The sequence below is a fragment of the Lycium ferocissimum genome, chromosome 9, assembly GCF_029784015.1.
Source record: "Lycium ferocissimum isolate CSIRO_LF1 chromosome 9, AGI_CSIRO_Lferr_CH_V1, whole genome shotgun sequence".
NCBI lineage: Eukaryota > Viridiplantae > Streptophyta > Magnoliopsida > Solanales > Solanaceae > Lycium > Lycium ferocissimum.
In genome coordinates this window covers 45,584,531-45,604,159 of record NC_081350.1, presented here as the reverse complement: position 1 = coordinate 45,604,159, position 19,629 = coordinate 45,584,531, and the positions used below count along the sequence as shown (strand labels likewise).

Sequence of the window (19,629 nt, the reverse complement as noted above, 5' to 3'; positions counted from 1 at the left end):
AGGCTAATTTCCTACAATAACAAAGAAGCAGAAATCTGAATTCGATAGTTTACGAATTTCCAAAAGTCCTATCTGAATTACGTTGTGAAATTTCCAATAAGCAGATTCAATAAGATATTGAAGACAACTATGCAAAATTAGTTAGGCTTATATTCACATCCTATTTATGAGATAAGTAACAACATGTAACTATCCTGTGCTATTTAGTGGTCTTTCAAAGTTTCTGTATAGTAGCAATAGAAATTTGTAGATCCGAATGAGAAGTTCTCAATCTCCTTACTTGAAATCTGAATTGCTAACTTGCACACTTTAGAGTCTGCCCTTCCACATTAAATATGTATATAAAATTTTAGTACTCTAACAATACAAACGGTATATTAAAGATGATATACAATAAAGTTACAAGCCATCTGCACTCATCTTGCCCCCATACTAAAATTGTTGAATGAAAATGAAAAGGAACAAAAACAACCACTCACACATTTGACTTCTGGATTGACATCTCTTTCTGATACAATAATGGATATGGGAAAACAAGGAATTTGACAAGAAAGTAAAGATAAATAGGATGACACAATGAGAGAGTCTAATTGGCAACCAAAGTTCTATAATAACTAAGACCTCCAATTAGCATACAAACAAGCACCAATCCTCTTAGGATGACCTCAAGGGAATCTAAGTTCCCAAGCAACCAATCCTCTCAACAAACACACAATCAATGGCTTCAACAAGCCCTCAAACACTCAAACTCTCAATAGAGTAGCAAAATATCATTCATCAAAATAGTCGAAGTCTAATGAAAACTATAAGTATACTATTTATACTAGGATAGAAAGGAAGACTAGCTAGCTATTACAATTCTACCCTAAATGAAGTAAGGGTCTTGTTTGGCTGGTCTTTCTTTGGAAATGATAGCTTTGCATTTAAGTAATAGTCCCTCTTTGCACTCATAGCCATCCTCTTCACTCATTTGGCCATCTTGATGCTCCCCTTTCTCCACTTCATCCTCCCATGCAGTCATCCACACTTGGAATCCCCGAGAAGGTTGTAGAAAAGTCCTTGAGGCGATTCGGATTGCATCACTTTCGGAGAACGGGCTAATCTGCGAAACACCTAAAGGTCTTCGCCACCTATGCCAGGAAAAAACAGCCACGTGAGATCAAAAATGAAATGTTATATTCCCAAAACTTAGGAACAGGAGAAAACTATAGCAAGAATGAGCATGCAGGAATAACAAGTTAACACATTATTGGACGGATTTAAGTTACACGCAATGATAGTGTAACAATTTTTACACTATCAATGCAGCTTGTTATAGCAAGTTATTATTCTATTATTTAAGTTACTATATCAAGCTTATTATGAAGAGATATATGTTGTTGTAGCTCAACTTTACCTGATGTTATAAAAGTTTTGTACACCAGTGCAAAAAACTTAAACCCTTACTTGACATGCCTGCTTGTGAAAGTATGGTATTATTTATTTCCATAAAAAGAAAAGAATAAGGAGAACAAAAGAAATCTGACTAAAGACCATTGTAACAGATGGCGGATCAGTAAATGTTAAAGAAACAGAAGAGAGATCAAGTTTGTCAAATGTAAAAAAATCTAATCTTCAAAACTTCTTTTTTTTCATAGAAATGGCATGGATACTACCCACTAAAAGAAAAGGGCAGCGGGTCCACTAAGCTCCCACTATGCGCAGGGTTCGGGGAAGGGCCAGACCACAAGGGTCTATTGTACTCAGTCTTACCCTGCATTTCTGCAAGAGGTTGTTTCCACGGCTCGAACCCATGACCTCCTGGTTACACGGCAACAACTTTACCCGTTGCGCCAAGGCTCCCTTTACGGATTCTACCCACTATTGCAGAAAATTACAAAGGCAATCTACTAAACTCAGATAAGATACCCAAATTGTGGAAGAGCATAAATAGTTACAAATTAATTACTCTGTTTATAAATAGTTGAACACTTGACCTCAAACGTATGGGGACCCCGCATTTTACTATTGGACCAGAATTTCACAGGAAAAAGATCTTTTGAAAAAATTAAAACTTTTAATTTAGAATTATCTAGTTTGCATTAGGAAAACTGTCTTCTATTTATACAAAAGAATATTACAGTAAAATTGATTGTACCGTGCTCTAAAAGTCCATACCCTGTATAATAATTCTCTAATCAAACTGAAAATAGATAAAATCAGTAAAATATACTTGACCAACAAGCCTTACCCTTAGTATATAATTTGGAAGCTTGTATTCTGCACAACAGTCCTAATCAAACTGAAGATAGACTAATTCAAGTAAAATATTCTTGACAAAACAAGCCTTAGTATACATAATCTGGAAGCACAAATGCAAGGAACAATTATAAGAAGTAAAATCAACGACGAAGATGTCTTACAAGCCTTATGGATATGGAGCTCAATATATGGAGCTCAATAGAACCTGCATAGTTGTCTTCCAAGTCCTGCTGAATCTGCTTGGCCGAGTTCTCAACAGATTGTGCACAGTAACGTATATCAATTAGTGCAACTGTGGTTATGTCTGCAAAATCTAGAGGGATTGAATTCAGAAACCTGCAGTTTTCAAGAAATAGTCGTTTGAGGCACGGAAAATGATGGCTACTGGCTCTCCAATACCGAATGTATGAATTTTCAAGTTGCAAGAACTTCAAGTGAGGGAAGCCTTCCTCAACTACTTCCCACTCATCGCCTAGGCAGGCATCATATGATGCTTTAACGGACTCGAGTTTGGGCAATTTACCAACAATGCTCAAATCCTTCCACAGCAAAGAAGTCCCCTTAAAAGCTAACTTGTTAAGGTTTTGTGGAAAAGCATCTGGAGGAGGTAGGAGCAGAGGAGAAAAAGCATCTGCAGGAGGTGGCCCTCGCATTCTCATCCGAAACCTTGGAGGATTTTGTGGAGTAGAACCTGAAGGTGTAATGCTTTCTTGAAAGCAAGCAGCATATGGATAACTAAGATGAAATTCCAATTCTTCAAGCTGATCTAAGTAGGGAAAATTATACAGGTCCTTCTGACTACGAAAGTCTTCTGGGACGTCACATATTTGCAACTTCTTTAAATTGGGAAATAGTCTAAAGACAGACCCCCTACAACACGAAGGACTCAATCCAGAGAGACATTGCAAATTTCGCAAACCCAAACTTTTCTCTGTAAGCTCATGATATCGCAAGTAATTCCAGTCCAAACGGAGGTGCCTCAATTGCGGCATCGTCAAAATTTCCGATGGTAATATTAAAGGATATTCGTAACATTCACGGGAAAATGGAAGGGTAAGTATAAAATTTTGCAAATAACATAGCCTTGATATCGATGGAGGAATGTCTAGAACCTCTTCTCCGAATCCTAGATAATGCTCTAAGAGAGGATAAAGACGCAAAGCTAGGTATCTCAAGTGAATTAAAGAAAGTATTCCACTGGGAAAAATTGAAAAGCTAATAAAGCAAGATCTAGTACTCTTACTATCTTGAAATGCAAAACCGCGGTGAACCATGAGAATCTACCAAACATGATAATGGAATGAGCCTCATTGTTACGATACCTAGCCAATTCTTCCTCATTATGGATGCTGATCCGACCTCGACTCTTAGAGGTGCACTGCATGGATTGTGCATATGGATTTTGATCACTCTTTCCTTCGAGAACATTCACAAAATTCATGTTTCGAGCTTCCCTCAAACAGAGTTCACGGGTCACATCATGCATTCCACAGCTCTCTATTTTTCCATCAAAACTCAAACTGTGGATGGAAATTAAACTTCCATCGATAAGATCTTTTAGATATCTTTCTGTCACTTCTGCTATGCTTCTCATCTCTTCTACCTTCAAAAATACCTCTACAGCCCATAACTCCACAAGTTTATCTACAGCAATCAGTTCATCCTCGGCGAAAATTGCAAAATATAGAAAGCACGATTTTAGGTGAGAAGGCAAGTGATGATAACTCAAAGCCAACACTCTCATGCATTGGGCTTCCAGATCTGTGCTAACTACTGAAATTACATTCTCAGCAACACTTCTCCACACATTCAATGTTTTACCACTTTTGGAGAGAACTCCAGCAATCACAACAATTGCTAGAGGCAATCCTCTGCATTCTTGGGGAAAAACATTGATTCACAAAGACTTTTTCGTACAATAAACTCCAACTTTCGTCAAAATTCATCAGGCGCATGTGATAAGGAGGCTTACCTGAGCTAGCATATTCAGCCACTTCCACATTCCGAGTAGTCAAGAGTATTCGGCTTCCATTATTATAGTCTGGGAAACATAGTTTTATATTATCCCAAGCTTTTGTAGTCCATATGTCATCAATGACTACCAAGTATCTCTTGCCTTTTAGAAGCTTTTGCAGTCGATCTGCTAGTTGATCATAAGGTTCATCACTTGTAGAAGAAAGAAGGCCTAGGAGTACATTTCTCCTTTGTACTCTTGTGAAACAGTAGCTATTGCACGAATATCAAAGTGAGACATAATGCATGGATCGCTGTAGAGTTTTGTAGCCAAAGTTGTCTTGCCTATGCCACCCATCCCTACAATTGAGACAACTTCTAGTTCCCTTTCTCCTCCGGCGAGTTGATCCTGCATGATATTGAATGCATTTCCATGGCCAACCATTATATTCTCTGGCCGCTCTACAACATGCTCAGGTAAACTGGCAAGAGAGTAATTTTGTGCTTTTAGATCTTCCATGCTGTTGCACCTGTCCCATGTTGCCATCAACTGTCTTATGGTGGAGTCAATGCAATCTAGTAATTGTTCCAAGTTGAAAAAGAGCTCCCACATAGCTCTGCTTCTTTCCTCCACTTTTTGTGCTAAAAAAACATTTCTTGATTCTGAGTCAACCATATCTTCTGCACAGTATGCTAGTTCTGCGATTTCAGCTTCCAAGATTGTTAATGCCTCGAGATCGTCTGTTGCTTTCCATGGTTTCTCCAGAATAGCTCTCAAGGATTCAAGCTTGTCATAGAACGGTTGCAAATCACATCCAGTAAGTTCCATTGATTGGTTTATGGTTCTCATAAGACAAGTAATAGCAGCATAAGCCATATCACTGTTTCTCTCTTATTTTCTCTTTTATGTGTGCGATAATTAACAATAGGCAGAGTTTCTCTTAGTATGATTGTGGATGCATCTTCATAGCTCGTATCCTCTCAAATTTAAAACAGAAAAAGGAAAACGTATTTCTTTAATTTATCCGTCAGACACGGATGCTTCATTTGTTCTCTTGTGTATGTCTTTGTTATATGGCTTGTTTCACTTGATGAATTTCCAAAAGTCCGTATTTCTCAAATAAAAAACTGAAAAAGCAAAATTCCCACCTTTTCTTTTTTGAACTTTATCAAAAGTACTGGTTGTTAACATAGAAAATGAGAAGATTAGTGATCATTATCACACTTTAAAAGTGTCCACTAACCTAACTTTGCTAATCTCTCAAATAAACAAATGGAAAGATGAATGGCTAACAGGGAAAAGGACAAAGATTTGTGATCAGTATCTGATCCTAAATGCCCACTAACCAAATTACTAATAAAATAATTCCTAATATAAAAATTATAAAATGCATCTACTATGCTACAACATTGACAAATATCTATGCTTGATGTTCCAAAAATGTTCTGGTAAATAACGTTGGGGTAATGTAATTTATTCACCTCTGTATAATTCATTCAGTATCTATTTAAAGCAATGTTAACTTGTATTATCATTTCCTTGCTATGGTCTTCAGACTCTCCTAAAATGTTGCCGCCCCCATATTAAATCCTCTAAAAAATGCACTACTTTTGAAGAATTTGACACGCACCAGTCGACATTTTTGAAGAGCCCGAGCAAGATAGTTTCCTTGCATAGAAGAAAGCATTGCTCACATGATTTTTTTGGACAACAACTACACCTCAGTTCCAAACAAGTTAGAGTCGACTGTATGAATCATCACTGCTTCATTTAAACTCAACTCATGTCATCATCATACCAAATAAAATAAGACTCACATGAATGTTTTCTACTTGAGCTAAATTACCACTTTGTCCTAAGCTTCCAATACTTGATACAAGCAGAGTAAGAAAATTCACTAGTATTACAAAGTACTGTCAAGCCGAGAATGAACAAGAGAACCAAAGTTTTCGACAAAGGAGGAAAAATGAAATCAAGAATCCACTAATTAACTCACACAAAAATCAGCTCTAGGATCAAATCCATAGATACATATCATGTGTTTGTACATATGTTTCTTTCACATGACTATTGTTAAATAATATATATTCTGCCACATTAAATCACTTAAGCATAGTAAGTTGACATGTTGCGTGTAAACATTAGATTGGAACTTTTTCTTATTTCTTTTTTGTTGTTTTCCGACCGCACTGGGGCCGAACTAAATCTGGATTCGCACCGAAAAACGCACATTGGGGATAAAGCACCTCTAATAGAGGCAGGAATTTCCATTTTCAGAACACCATAAACACAGAAAGAACTTTTTTTCCCTCTAAGCTTCATTAAGTATTCTACCATAGACTCCCAGCTCCACTAAAAAATACAGTCCCTAGTCAGTAGAAAAAACAAAAATAGACAGCAACAATATCAGTCATAGTCCTTAGATATTTTTTTTTTTAAATATATATATTATTACATAGGGATAGGGGAAGGGAAAATTGGGAAGGGAATTACAAAGTGGAATCGAACTACTGTGCAAAAAGGTGAAAGTTCGAGTAGTCAATAAAGCGAAATTTCTTAAGATCTCATTGTCCTTATTTGAGTGTTGGTGTGAGTTTCCTTTTCCAAAACCCAAATTCAAACTCTTATCCTTCTCCATAAGGTGGAAATGGGAATAGCTAGGACTTTGGACTCTATATTGTTTATCATAAAAGAATGACATTTTTTTATATTTAAAAATAAACTAACTTTAAGCTCATGATTTTTTTCTCAAATAAGATTATTTTCAACTGTACAGATATTATTATTTATTTTAAATCACTAATTTCAAAAGTCTTTCTTTATTTTTTAAATTCAAAGTTGAAAGAAGGGCTGGAGGAAGGGAATAGAGCTAACTTTGATGAGTTAATAAGCGACACCGTGAAAATCAACATGTCCAATAATAAGTCTCACATCACTTTCAATTCGTTGTGTGAGGCATAAAATGAACTTTTTCCACCATCTTTTTGACAAACTTAAACAATAAGACGAGAGACCTCAATTTCTTTTTGATTGTCTATTGTAGGTACGCATATACATAATTACATGCATGAACAACAGTACAACACTATTGACCTTTTCAAGTTAAAATCAACTATAGAAATCTATTTTTCCGCTCAATATTCATGTTATTTTAAATAATTCATAATAATACTATATTTGGCAATACCCTAATCTTTTTAAAGAAGGTGCAACATAAAATTAGTTTACCAAATTGTAGTGCCTTATCCAAAACCCATCGTTCAGACAATTTTTATTTCACATGGCCATTTAACTAAGAATCAACCTAAGAATACAGAATGTTGAAACTGCATGGTCACCTGTCAAGGATGTATCTTTAATTTTGGAAGATATTGTGTACGCCTCATTGCAGATGTTCTTTAGTTATATTATCCTTTTCGAATGAGATTGATAAAGATATCACAGAAGATCAATAAAAATAAAACACAAGTCTGCAGGGTCAATATCTTTTGTTCAAATAGAATTGATCATAGATCTTTTCCTCACTTTATATAAACTTCGTGGACATTTTGACTTTTTTTTTTTTTTTCACTTCCGCTTTTTTTCTTGTTAATTCTTAATGGATAAATCCAATTCCAGCCTAAAACATTTAGGAGCAAACTAAACAAAAATCCATGGAAATGGGATATCTAAATTGCACACTAGAGCCTGTTGTGTGATATACAATATGTACAATAGATCGGAGGAAATATATATAGAACAGATTACATATAAAAGATAATATACAATTACATTACATTATAAGCCATCAAAATTCATCATACACCCTATGCTAGAAATTTAGTAAGAAAAAGAAAAGGATTGAGATGGCCACTCAAACAGGTGACTTCTGAATTGATATTTCTTTCAGAGAACTAGCTAATCTCCGGAACAACTTAAGGTCATGACCTGTTTTATCCTGCAGAACAAATAAAATATGAAAATGAAATGCTAATTCCCAAAAGTACATAAAAGAAGAAATATAACAAGCATTGCTATGCAGGTATAAAAAAATTACATATTGCTAAATAAGGCTGAACAAGAGAAATATTGTTAGCTTTTGTTTTTTTATAATTGAGGAATCCCAGAGGGCCAATAGTGAACGGTGCAAAACTCAGTGAATAATGGGCTCATCCCTCTATCCTTATCCACTTGAATACGAAGCTTTTATCTATGGCAGGATTCGAACCCGTGACCTCAGCTAATCCACACATTATAAGTTGCGCTCTTACCACTAGATCAAAGCACTGAGGGCGAGAGTTATTAAGAGCATTGGCATGCAGGTATAGAAAGTATACATATTGCTGAAATGCATCTGACTACTGGCAGAACAAACTAAGAATCATGAATTCACGACTTTAAGAGGATTAGTAACCTGAGAAGTTAACTTAAGACTATGCAAAAGAGTAAAAACTAAGAAGCCGCACTGAGAAGGAAAGGCGTTTTTGTTAGCATACCTCGCTTAGCAATTCAAGCCTCTCCAAAGCCGAAATTAACTTTCCACATAGCAAATTCAAGTCATCTTTCGAGTAGGGTTTGGTACCACATTCGAAAGAACTGCAATGCCCAATTGAAGTTAGCCAAGCAGAATATGTGCAACCATAAAAGGAAGAAAATTTTAATAATAATCATACCTGTCCTGAAAATGAACAAGGATAATATTCATCACGTTTTCCGCCAGTAGAAGTAATAGTGTCATAAGTTGATTCCTCTCTCCAACAATCTGGCACATCTCAAACATTGCGACATATCTCCTGGAATATAACCAATCAGAAAACTAGGCTGATTAGCATACTAAAGGGATAAGCAATGTTGGATCATCTAGTCAGCACAATAATTGTTAGACTAAGCATATGACTGTACATCCTACATGTGATGGTCAACAAAATCTACATTTTGCAATAGAGATTAATGAAATAAAAATTAAGTGTACTTCCTACGGTTTGACTTCCAAATAGAACCTCTTTTGTGCCTTAGAGATTAATGGAATTTCAAGGATATATTATGTCCTGATACAGTTTAGTAGTTCCTGATACAGTTTAGTAGTTATTCTTTTGGAGCTGTCATCACTGCGCCATAAAACTGTTCCTTAGCACAGACAGTGTTGGATCATCTAGTCCTCCACCAATAGAACTATACACTGTTAAAATATAACCTAGGTCCGCCAGTAACAAGCTTATGAAGATAGGAAGAAGATATTCTAGAGAGGAGGAGAAAGAAAATATAGAGAGTGAAAATCATCTCACTCTAACTGAATTATCCAAAATGAGCAGTATAATGCAGGCTATATAACCTGTAACTAACCGACCCTACTAACAGTTAATCACTAGTATTAATATCTATCTTTCTAACAGAACTAACTACTCTTCTAGTTAAAACAACAATGTTGAAATGTGTGATCATCTCATCTAAAAGTTTAAGCTATTAGAGAGCACAATTTTATTTTCTTAATTATATTCTCAATATGCCCCTCACATATGGTCCTGATTCTTTTTTCATGAGTCAAGCACAAGGAAATTCTTTTTGTTAATAGGTGGCGATGAGATTCGATGCCAGGAGGCATGCTCTGATACCGTGTTGAAATGTGTGACCATCTCATCTAAAAGCTTAAGCTTATAGAGAGAGCACATTTTTGTTTTCTTATATTCTCAACAAATACACTGTACAATCAATTCAAGATACTTATTTTAACACTCCCCTCGAATCTCTCAGAGGTACAGGAGAAACATGAGAGAACAAAATCTAAACTATGTTCTCCTAGTTAGTACCCACCACCCTCCAATTGTATTACATGAAGCTGCACGTACCTTGTTTGGATGTTTTCGGACGGCGAAATACAGCCCTTGGGAACACACATGTTAATGATTTCATCCACTTCCTGTCTTGATAGTTCATTTATGTCTTGAATCTGGGATAATAAAGAGATTTAGAGCTCAGATAATCAATACTAATTCTTTATTCAGTAGCCAAAACACATATCTTTCACCTTGCTAAGCAGTAAATATCTGTCCTCAGTAGCTCTTTCCAATGCTGTGGTCAGAGAATTGAGAAGAAAACCAAGTAAATTCAAGGTTGGCTGTTGCTGACCAGCAGAAGTGCGATAGTCCATTGGACCATCAGAGACCTGATCCAAATACAGTGAACAAAATTGTGACACATGCCTTTTCATATCCTCAAGGCACCAGCAGGAGAAAAAGACATAAGCATTCCATGCCCAACCATTAATTTAAAAGTTAATACACAGGAAAATAATTAAACAAGTCAATTTGATGTACCGGCAATCTTAAAGACTTCTTCGTTACAAGAAAACAGAGATAAGAGCTCAGGCTAAAGCAAATACGAGATGCATTCACGTCTGCCTTCCGCTGTTCCTGATAATACATAAAAAAATGGAAACACAACTGAGAAGGTCTATGACTATACAAGCTTCACCGCTATATATATCTTGCCTCCAGAATACACAATCAAGCTAAACCTGGAAACTCTTATTACCTCGAGAAAACATATGGATTGGTTTGTAATGAAAGAGTCTGGTTCACGAGAGAAAAGAAAACGCATCATCACAAAAAGCCCTTGAACGAAACCATATTCATCGGTCTCTTCATATGGCCAAATCTACACAGTTTTACAGTTTAGAAGTAAGAAAAAGTGTAAGAATAGAGACAAGATTAGCAAGTGGCAATTTAGATGGCTAAAACATCAGTAATATACCCATCAATGGGATTGAAATCCACCTAAAAGAGAGTATGCATATGTGTACCTTTGTGAGTATGCCAACAACCAGATTTATTTGTTCCATTGTCAAGTCATCAGCATCAGAAAGATCCTCTCGAAGGATTTGATCAAAAAGGAATTGATGACTTCTTACAAATTCAATCACTTCACGCACAACTTTATTCTTAACCTGCTAGTCACCCATGTAATTAAAATGACAGATTTTAAGAAGAGTAGAAAATTCAAAAACTCAACAGGAATGAGAAGGACGAGCGCAGTAAGGAGAAGCAGAAATAAAGAGTCATTCCTTTGTGTGGCTAGAACAAAAGCAAATTAAACAGTAAAAATCTTCAATATTAATCATTTTCTATAAACTAAATTAATAAGAAAAAGAGATACTGCAGAATTAGGGATGCTAATTGGAGCCAAGGGAGAGATCTATTAGTTGCTCCGGAAAATATAAAAATCTGGTGCATGAAAAATAACTACAGAAGGTTGAGCTTCTCCTAACCAAGAACAACCTAAATACTTGGCTCTACTCCTTCTTGGTCCTTTTTATATCACTCTCTGACATAGTGCTAGAAAATGTTACTTAGCTGGCTAGATTCCACTGGCACTTGACCTAGGGAGTGATAGCGTTTCCGTGTGATAAGGACTAAATACACACAGAAAAGTGAGGTCAAATGAGGAAAAACCAGCGAAAGAAATAAGCTTTAAGGAAATTGCTTAAACTATTTAATTGGAATAAGGCATAGTAGCTTCTTCATGACATTTATATTCAATCCTATTGCTCGTTCAATTACTTTAAGATAGTATACCTATCTCCCAAATTGTTTGGGTCTTTTTTCCTTTTACGTCCATCCTGAAAAGATTGGGACCTTTCTAGATTTGAAACTTTTTTACATCCCATTTTGCCCTTACTAACATCTCTTGTAGGAATTATCATGACATCTTATAGGCCCAATGGATCCAAATACAAAAGCCATTCGTTTCTTTCTTCCACTCCACGTCCAATCAAATTCCACCAAAAAATTTAGGGAGGAGGGAGTTGATGACTACATCGGAATTGTGGTTGAACCTAGTTGTTGCAACTGCACATAAGTGATACAGGATTTCAGTCACAGTAAAAGGGTTTTCCAGTTCTATTTTCCCCTTCCTCATTTGCATGAGCCCACTCCCATCCAAAAAACAAAGTTTCTTTTTTTTTTTAAAATGATTACATCATGTGCATAAGTGCCAAATTGTGAGAAGTGCGTTCAGAGATCTCATCCATGTCTTTATTACATTATACCGCATTATATTATATTGAAGAAACGAAGCAAACCTCAAAAAATTCAGATGCATCGACCAATGAAGTAAGGGAAAACACCAATCTCAAGATTGGAGCTATGATCATTCGTTGTTTATCAACATCAACTGACAATTCTCTTCCAAATTTGCCATCCATGCGTCGGTAGCTTCCCTAGTAAAAGATTGTAACAATTTAATCAAAAAGGACACTGCGAAGCAAATCACATGAAGAGAAGAACAAATACCTTCAATTGCATATTCAGTGCCTTACAGGCAGATATGTGCTCAAATGCACCCATTGAAAAAAGCACCTGGGCCCCAGATTTCCCATACTTGTGGCTAATTCTCAGAAGAAGAGCAAGTTCAGCTTCAAGAGTGCATACACGCTGCATTGACTCCAAAGATAGCCCACCATCCTGATGGGACATGCCAATCGAACTTTTAAAACCCACGAAAAGTAGATTTAGAAGAAAGAAAAAGAGAACTACGCAACATATTGCATACAAGTTAATGCATAGAATTGAATTTCTGTAACAACAGACACAAAATACTGAGGGTTTCCATCAGGTTGGAAAGTTAATACACATTTCAAAGGAGAAATACACCCCCTAACGAGGCTGCATGAGCTTTAACATAATCATGATTTTCCTTTGATTTCATCTTTGTACTCTTTAGCGCACTTCACAAACAAAGATTCATTTAAACAAGAAAAAGAATACAAAATGTTTTGAATAAAGATCCAAAATAAATGTAAAAGTCATCAACAACAACAAAAAGAAACGCAACATTTTTATTTGTGGTTGACATTGATCTACTGAAGTTGATACCAAAAACTCATATGATTCATTGATCCATATTTTTATATTAGAAGTCATGGCTTGAATTACTACCAAAGCAGAGGAATTTTAAGAGAAAATTAAGCTGGTTTACTAGGATTTTTCAATTAGCAACAGCATGTCATAATAAGAGGTTTTTGCATACACTTCAATTACATTACAGTTAAAATATGCTGCAGAACCAAGGAAACAAATACAAAGTAGACACATGAAATAGCAAGGATACTCAAGTGAACCTACTACAAATACGAGTATTAATAATTAATAATAAATATTGACAGAAAAAAGTGCTGACAGGAATAAAATGTGAAACTAGAAGGAAACAATGAAAACCTGTAAATGAAATTTAGTTGAAGAGATTTTACATCCAAAAAAAGAATTTGGAGGCGACGTGATCAGATGCTCCAACAGACAGGAAAACAAAGATGTATAACAGTAATACTTGAAGTAAAGGTAAGAATGCTCAGATATCAACAGAGATCTTATGGGGGTAATATATCATATACCTGAGAAAAGTTATTGATGTTCATAAGGCAAGACCTCAAAAAGCCTCTGCTTTGCATTTGGCTCAAGAAATACTTTTCATGATCAATGCAAATTAAAGCATCCAAAACATAGAGCGAGATAGTCTTTCCAGATTCACTGCCATGAGTTGCATCTTTTATGATCTGTTTTTAGAATTTGACCCAAAAAAAAAAAAAAAACATGGTAAGCTAGTGCAGCAGGAAAGCAATTGTGATACATTTACACTTCAAAATGTAAAAGGGAAATATGGAGCAATAATGTGTTAGATACGGTGGAAAAGGAACAGGAAATCAATCTTTTAGACTTTGATAGAGTACAAAGTAGATGAATTATGATAATCATAGAAAGTGGAGCGATAGAGTAACGATGATACACGCTTAAGAAAATAAATTGCGCATCTAGTGAGAGAAGGTAAATCCGCCTATGTGAGCTTGCTCACATTGCCGGTTCCAAGCCCGGATACAGATTAGCATCAGAAGAAACAACAAATAAAATTAAGAATTCATTTCATCTGTGTTACACACCAGATCTAGAAGTGATTGAGCTTCCTTCCTTATTATTGAAAAATTTGCATGTGCCATTTCAGTCTGATCTTTGACAATCTGTTCAAGATAGAACAGAATGAAAAAATGAAACAATAACTCACTACATCATTGTGTTAAATTGATCCAGTAAGAATATAACAAGAGGGAGGTGCAATGGGCTGTTTCCCCACTAAGATTGTAAGACCTTTTCAAGATCCAGATCATTTTCCTGTTCATCCATTGTCAATAATTGCATAACTGTGGTTGGAAGATCAGGATCAAGCATATGCTGACAGTACTGGATATAGCTAAGGAGCAAAGCATATTGGCTGTAGTCAAGAAACAAACAAAAGAAGTCAGAGACTTCTTTTTGTCTCTACAGCAAAACCAAAAGAATAGATTAATCAAATATGAAGCATGATACCGCCGCCTCAATGCTTCTGATGATTCGTTTCTAAGAATTGCCAGTATCAGCTTGAATAGAATGGAATGGCATGCTCCGTTAGATAATTGTTTTGTCATCATGATGTCAAGACAAGTGACAGTATCAGAGTTTAAACCACTAGGGCATAAGAATCTTTCATCACGTAGCTTGGCCATGCATGTGACACCAACCTACACAAATATCTTATAAAACTAAGAATAATAATAAAGGTACCTGATAATACATGGTGTCACCACTTCAACAAACCAAGAAAATGAAAGAAGTACAACCTGCGTCAGTATCAGTGCCATCTTCAGTGAACAGTCGGGAGAACCAGAAGCACCGAGAGAGGCATCAAGCAACCTATGCATGGAAGTAAAAAGTGAGATGGGATCACAGATTAGCAACAAAACGGGAAAAAAAAAAAAACGCATGTCACTCACTGAAATAATATTTCAGAACGGTTGGGAAGAGCGGATATTTTTCTGGAGGCAGAGACCTAGAAAAAAAATTGCATAAACAGGAAATGTTAGCCCTACACACTCACATACAGCAAAGTGTACCGACAAATTCAGAACCAAGAGACAAAGGAGAAGAAATGTGACCTCAACAATTTGAGACCAGCCAGTTAACATATGAAGCTGAGCTGCTTGTTCTTCAAGATTTTTGTTGTATTTCCAACCCCATCGTAACAGCTGTTGGATTGTATCTCGAATTTCATTTAGCTCAACTTCAGTATTGAACGAGGTATTCTGGGGATTAAGCAAGTTGTATTTCTGAAAGAGGGATAAAAATTTAAAAAGAAAAGTTATGTAGCACCTCCAGTGGGTGAAAATAATCTCACATGGCTAAAGGGATCTTATAAATAAAATAAAGGGACAAAAGAAAGGAAAAGTTGGAGTGCTGAGAAATAGTGCACCTGCCATAAATTGTCACGAAATGCAGCTAGATCAATTAAACGGTCTCCACGTTCTGAGTAATAGTAAATACCACCATTTTCAGAAGTAGTGGGATTGGTAAGTATATCTTCAGCCTGCAAATTCCAGAGAATGAAAGACTACTCCCCCAGAAAATAAAAGCAAGGAAAAACTGATCCAAAATCGAACAAGGTTCCTACCAGAAACCCATATTTCGCGCTTGAAACTGCTTGTGAAGATTTCAACACAGTATCAGGAGATTTAAACTGGACAACTTCAAGCAACTCCAATACCTATACATAAATGCAAATGGAAGTTGTTCTAACTTTCTTTAATAATGAAAATAGAAGATATTTATCTTACTTATCCAAAAGAAAAGAAAGATCTTATCCAAAAAATATTAATAATAAAATCAAAGTTATGAAGAAAACACAAGTGACAAGGAAGGAATACCACAATAAGGGCTCATTTGGTTACCAGGATAACAAAATAATCCCAGTATAAAATTTGATATTGTTCTATACTTTGTTTGGTTGAATTTTTAATTTCGATGTTGAAGACATAAATCAATAAAAGTGTGCTCTCTCTAACTGATTGAGCTTTCAAATGAGATCGCCAGACACTACAACATGGTACACGGAACAAGCAGAAATCATGGGTTCGAGTTTCATCACCACCCATTATTAAAAACCATCATGAAAAAGAATCAAGCCGCATATGAGGGAACGTGTTGAAGACATAATTAAGTAAATAAAAGTATGTTTTTCCTATAGCTTAAGCTTTTATACCACATCCAATGTAGGACACAATCCACGGAGCCAGACGTGGACAAAACAAATAACAAGGCAAATCACTCTTTTGCCAAAGCCCTTGTCAAAATGTTATATTATGAAGCTTAAGGTTAAAATTATAAACAAAATACTATCCAAATTTATCCAGCTTAAAATCAAACTTAGATTATGAACCGTGTTGAAGATATAAATAAGTAAATAAAAGCGAGCCCTCTCTACTAAACCTTTTGATGAGATGGTCACACGCTTCAACATTCTGTAAAGACAATACCTGTATAATTTTATATCGGGATCTTGGTATAGTTTTATACCACATCCAATGTGGGATAACAATCCAAGGATTAACTAGAGAGGATAAAACAAATAACATTATGAAGTATACTTCTGCCAAAGCCCTTTTCAAAATGCTATATTATGAAGGTCAAGGTTAAAATTAGAAAAGGCTACGACAAAGTTCCAAGGGAGATCCTATGGAGATGCTTGAAGGCTAAAGGTGTAAATGTGGCGTACATTAGGGTGATCAAGGACATGTATGAGGGAGGCAAGACCAGGGTAAGGACAGTAGGAGGAGACTCAGGGCACTTCCCAGTTGTGATGGGGTTGCATCAAGGATCAGCTCTTAATCCGTTTTTTTTTGCCTTGGTGATGGATGAATTGACGGGGCATATTCAAGGTGAGGTGCCATGTTGTATGTTTTTCGCGGATGACATAGTCCTGATCGACAAGACTCGTAGCGGAGTTAACGCTAAGCTGGAGGGTTGGCGACAGTCTCTAGAGTCTAAAGGGTTCAAGCTGAGTAGGACCAAGACAGAGGACTTGGAGTGAAAGTTCAGTGAAGCACCTCAAGAGGCTGGCGTGGAAGTGAAGCTTGGTACCCAGGTCATCTAGAAGAAAAGTAGTTTCAAGTATCTTGGGTCTATTATACAAGGCAGTGAGGAGAGTGACGATGATGTCACACATCGTATTGGGGCAGGGTGGATGAAATGGAGGCTCGCTTCCAAAGTGCTATGTGATAAGAAGGTGCCACCACAACTTAAGGGCAAGTTCTACAAAGTGGTGGTTAGACCGACTATGTTGTATGGGTCGGTGTGTTGGCCAGTTAAGATCTCTCACGTTCAAAAGATGAAAGTTGCCGAGATGAGAATGTTGAGATGGATGTGTGGGCACACCAACAGTGACAGGATTAGGAATAAGGCTATTCGGGACAAGGTGGGAGTGGCCTCGGTGGAAGACAAGATGCGGGAAGCGAGACTGAGATGTTTTGGACATGTGAAGAGGAGAGACACAGATGCCCCAGTGCGGAGGTGTGAGAGGTTGGCCATGGATGGTTTTAGAAAAGGGAGGGGTAGGCGAAAAAGTATTGGGGAGAGGTGATTAGACGGGACATGGCGCGATTCTGACTTACGAGGACATGACCTTAGATAGGAGGTATGGAGGACTCGGATTAGGGTAAAGGCTAGTAGATAGTATCGTTTATCCTTTCGTATTCATAGTCACATTATCGCGATATAAGTTCTTGTGCTTTGATTTACGCTACTATTTGTTATTACGTACTTTGATTATCTTATTTTATCCGTGATAGCTACGCCGCTTTTCTGTTGCTCCATCATGGCTTAGTCGCTTTCGTTATTTTCATTTCCATATCGCTTTGAATTTCTTGGCCTTATCGACCTCTTTTTATGCTTTCTATCGAGCCGAGGGTCTTTCGGAAACAAGTCCTACCTTGGTAGGAGTCGAGTCCGCGTACACTCTACCCTCCCCAGACCCCACGTCGTGGGATTACACTGGGTGGCTGTTCTGTTGTTGTTGTTGTTGTAAGGTTAAAATTAGAAACAAAAATCTATCTAAGTTTATCCAGTTTAAAATCAAACCAACTTGGATTATACACTATATATCCATTTTTATTCCACTGAACGAAACAATAAGTACTAAACAATCCAACGGTTATTAATCCTGCATTATGATCCCAGCATAATTTTGTAAACAAAGCAACGACTATCAAGGGGTTTGAAATAGCAACAACAGAAGCATTAGAAATATTTTGATAGCAGTATGCACAGGTTTGGAAGCAACTTATACATGACACCTTCTACATACTATAAAAGGGAATCAACATCAAAAGGGAGAAACTATGGCGAAAGTTGCTCTAAACGGTTCGGGAGATATCTCATAACTGTTGCAGACGAAGAGGAGGAAGAAATGATCGAGATATAGAGAATGGAGGCGGCAGAAGTTAAGAACACATTGAACAGAGATTCGGGTATATGTAATGAACAATCTGGGTTATGTCACCACTTAACATAAGTGGAAGAATCAGAGCAAGGTGCATATAAATATGAAGACAGAAGAAAACGTAAAAGTTCAGACTTGAAAAAAAAAAGTTTCAATGATTTTGAGCAAATGCTTGAGCTTCGTATGAACAAAAGGCAAATAAATTGTTGGCATGTTAAAAAGAATGTTGAGAAGTGATAGTAAAAGATGGCCAGAGAGAGGGACAAGAGGACAATGCAAATACAGCAAACAGAAGCATGAAATAAAATGCTTGGAATGTGTCATTAGTAACAATGAGAACAGTGCAAACACGACAGGATGTAATCATATTCCGAATATACTCATGACACACTGAGCAGTAAAAACTTTACCTTAGCTTTACTAATCATTCTGGCTCCATCAACTCCAGGAATGATTTGACGATACGGAGAAGATACACCGAGATCAACATCGTGTTCAAAAATTCCCTCTCCAAATAGTTGAGATAGAATACTTTGACAAGCTTCTCGATGAGTGGAAGTAGACATATCAGCCGCATGCAATTCTATTGTTAGCAGCTTCAAAAGCCATGCTCTCTGAAGAAGCAAGGGACATGTGAAACCAATTAATTAGATCAACTAAGCAAAATTAGAGAAAAAATTAAAGCATATTCACCTAGTAAAATAGACGAACGAACAAAGAACAACTAGCTCAAAAACAGACCTGATGAAGGGAACTGATACGAAGTGCCTGACTACTGTTCCTTTTGGGAAGTGGAGCAATACCAATTATATCCAGATGCTGTAAAGATAAATTTAAACAAATAATTGAGAAAAATATTGATCAGAAGAAGAAATTTTTTTTCTTAAATGTGGAGTACTATTTAAAATAATTTCAATCTACGCAGTCGCACCTGTACAAAGAACAAATACTTTTTGGTGCTCAACAAATCCATCATAGGATTACAAGTCAGGGGATCGGTACATAACTCATAAAGAAGCTGCATATAGTAACCAATTATAAGCTCACCAAAGTACAAGGAGTTATAACAGTTTCCAAGAACATAGAATGACAAAACTCTGCAGTTTAAAGTCAATAGACTTTTCACATGAAAAGACAAATAAACAAGAACATACACCCCGATA

At 36.5% G+C, this 19,629-nt stretch overlaps 1 protein-coding gene and 1 pseudogene across 1 annotated transcript in view; both read right to left on the bottom strand.

The window, feature by feature from the left end:
- Positions 1–475: 475 nt before the first annotated feature.
- LOC132031062 (putative late blight resistance protein homolog R1B-14) lies at positions 476–5,151 on the bottom strand (annotated as a pseudogene).
- Positions 5,152–7,845: 2,694 nt separating this feature from the next.
- The window catches only part of LOC132031061 (nuclear pore complex protein NUP205), a 36,320-nt gene continuing 24,536 nt past the window's right edge, over positions 7,846–19,629 (bottom strand). Inside the window, exons 24-45 of the mRNA XM_059420912.1 lie at positions 19,398–19,484; positions 19,208–19,285; positions 18,877–19,080; positions 15,644–15,736; positions 15,446–15,559; positions 15,132–15,302; positions 14,970–15,025; positions 14,817–14,889; positions 14,527–14,717; positions 14,308–14,431; positions 14,103–14,180; positions 13,560–13,721; positions 12,463–12,633; positions 12,252–12,389; positions 10,974–11,117; positions 10,706–10,828; positions 10,489–10,584; positions 10,200–10,337; positions 10,021–10,121; positions 8,848–8,967; positions 8,671–8,770; positions 7,846–8,132 (exon numbers count right to left, since the gene is read on the bottom strand). Coding sequence (XP_059276895.1) covers positions 8,049–8,132; positions 8,671–8,770; positions 8,848–8,967; positions 10,021–10,121; positions 10,200–10,337; positions 10,489–10,584; positions 10,706–10,828; positions 10,974–11,117; positions 12,252–12,389; positions 12,463–12,633; positions 13,560–13,721; positions 14,103–14,180; positions 14,308–14,431; positions 14,527–14,717; positions 14,817–14,889; positions 14,970–15,025; positions 15,132–15,302; positions 15,446–15,559; positions 15,644–15,736; positions 18,877–19,080; positions 19,208–19,285; positions 19,398–19,484 — 2,646 coding nt within the window. The 3' untranslated portion in view covers positions 7,846–8,048. The remainder of the gene's footprint in view (positions 8,133–8,670; positions 8,771–8,847; positions 8,968–10,020; positions 10,122–10,199; positions 10,338–10,488; positions 10,585–10,705; positions 10,829–10,973; positions 11,118–12,251; positions 12,390–12,462; positions 12,634–13,559; positions 13,722–14,102; positions 14,181–14,307; positions 14,432–14,526; positions 14,718–14,816; positions 14,890–14,969; positions 15,026–15,131; positions 15,303–15,445; positions 15,560–15,643; positions 15,737–18,876; positions 19,081–19,207; positions 19,286–19,397; positions 19,485–19,629) is intronic.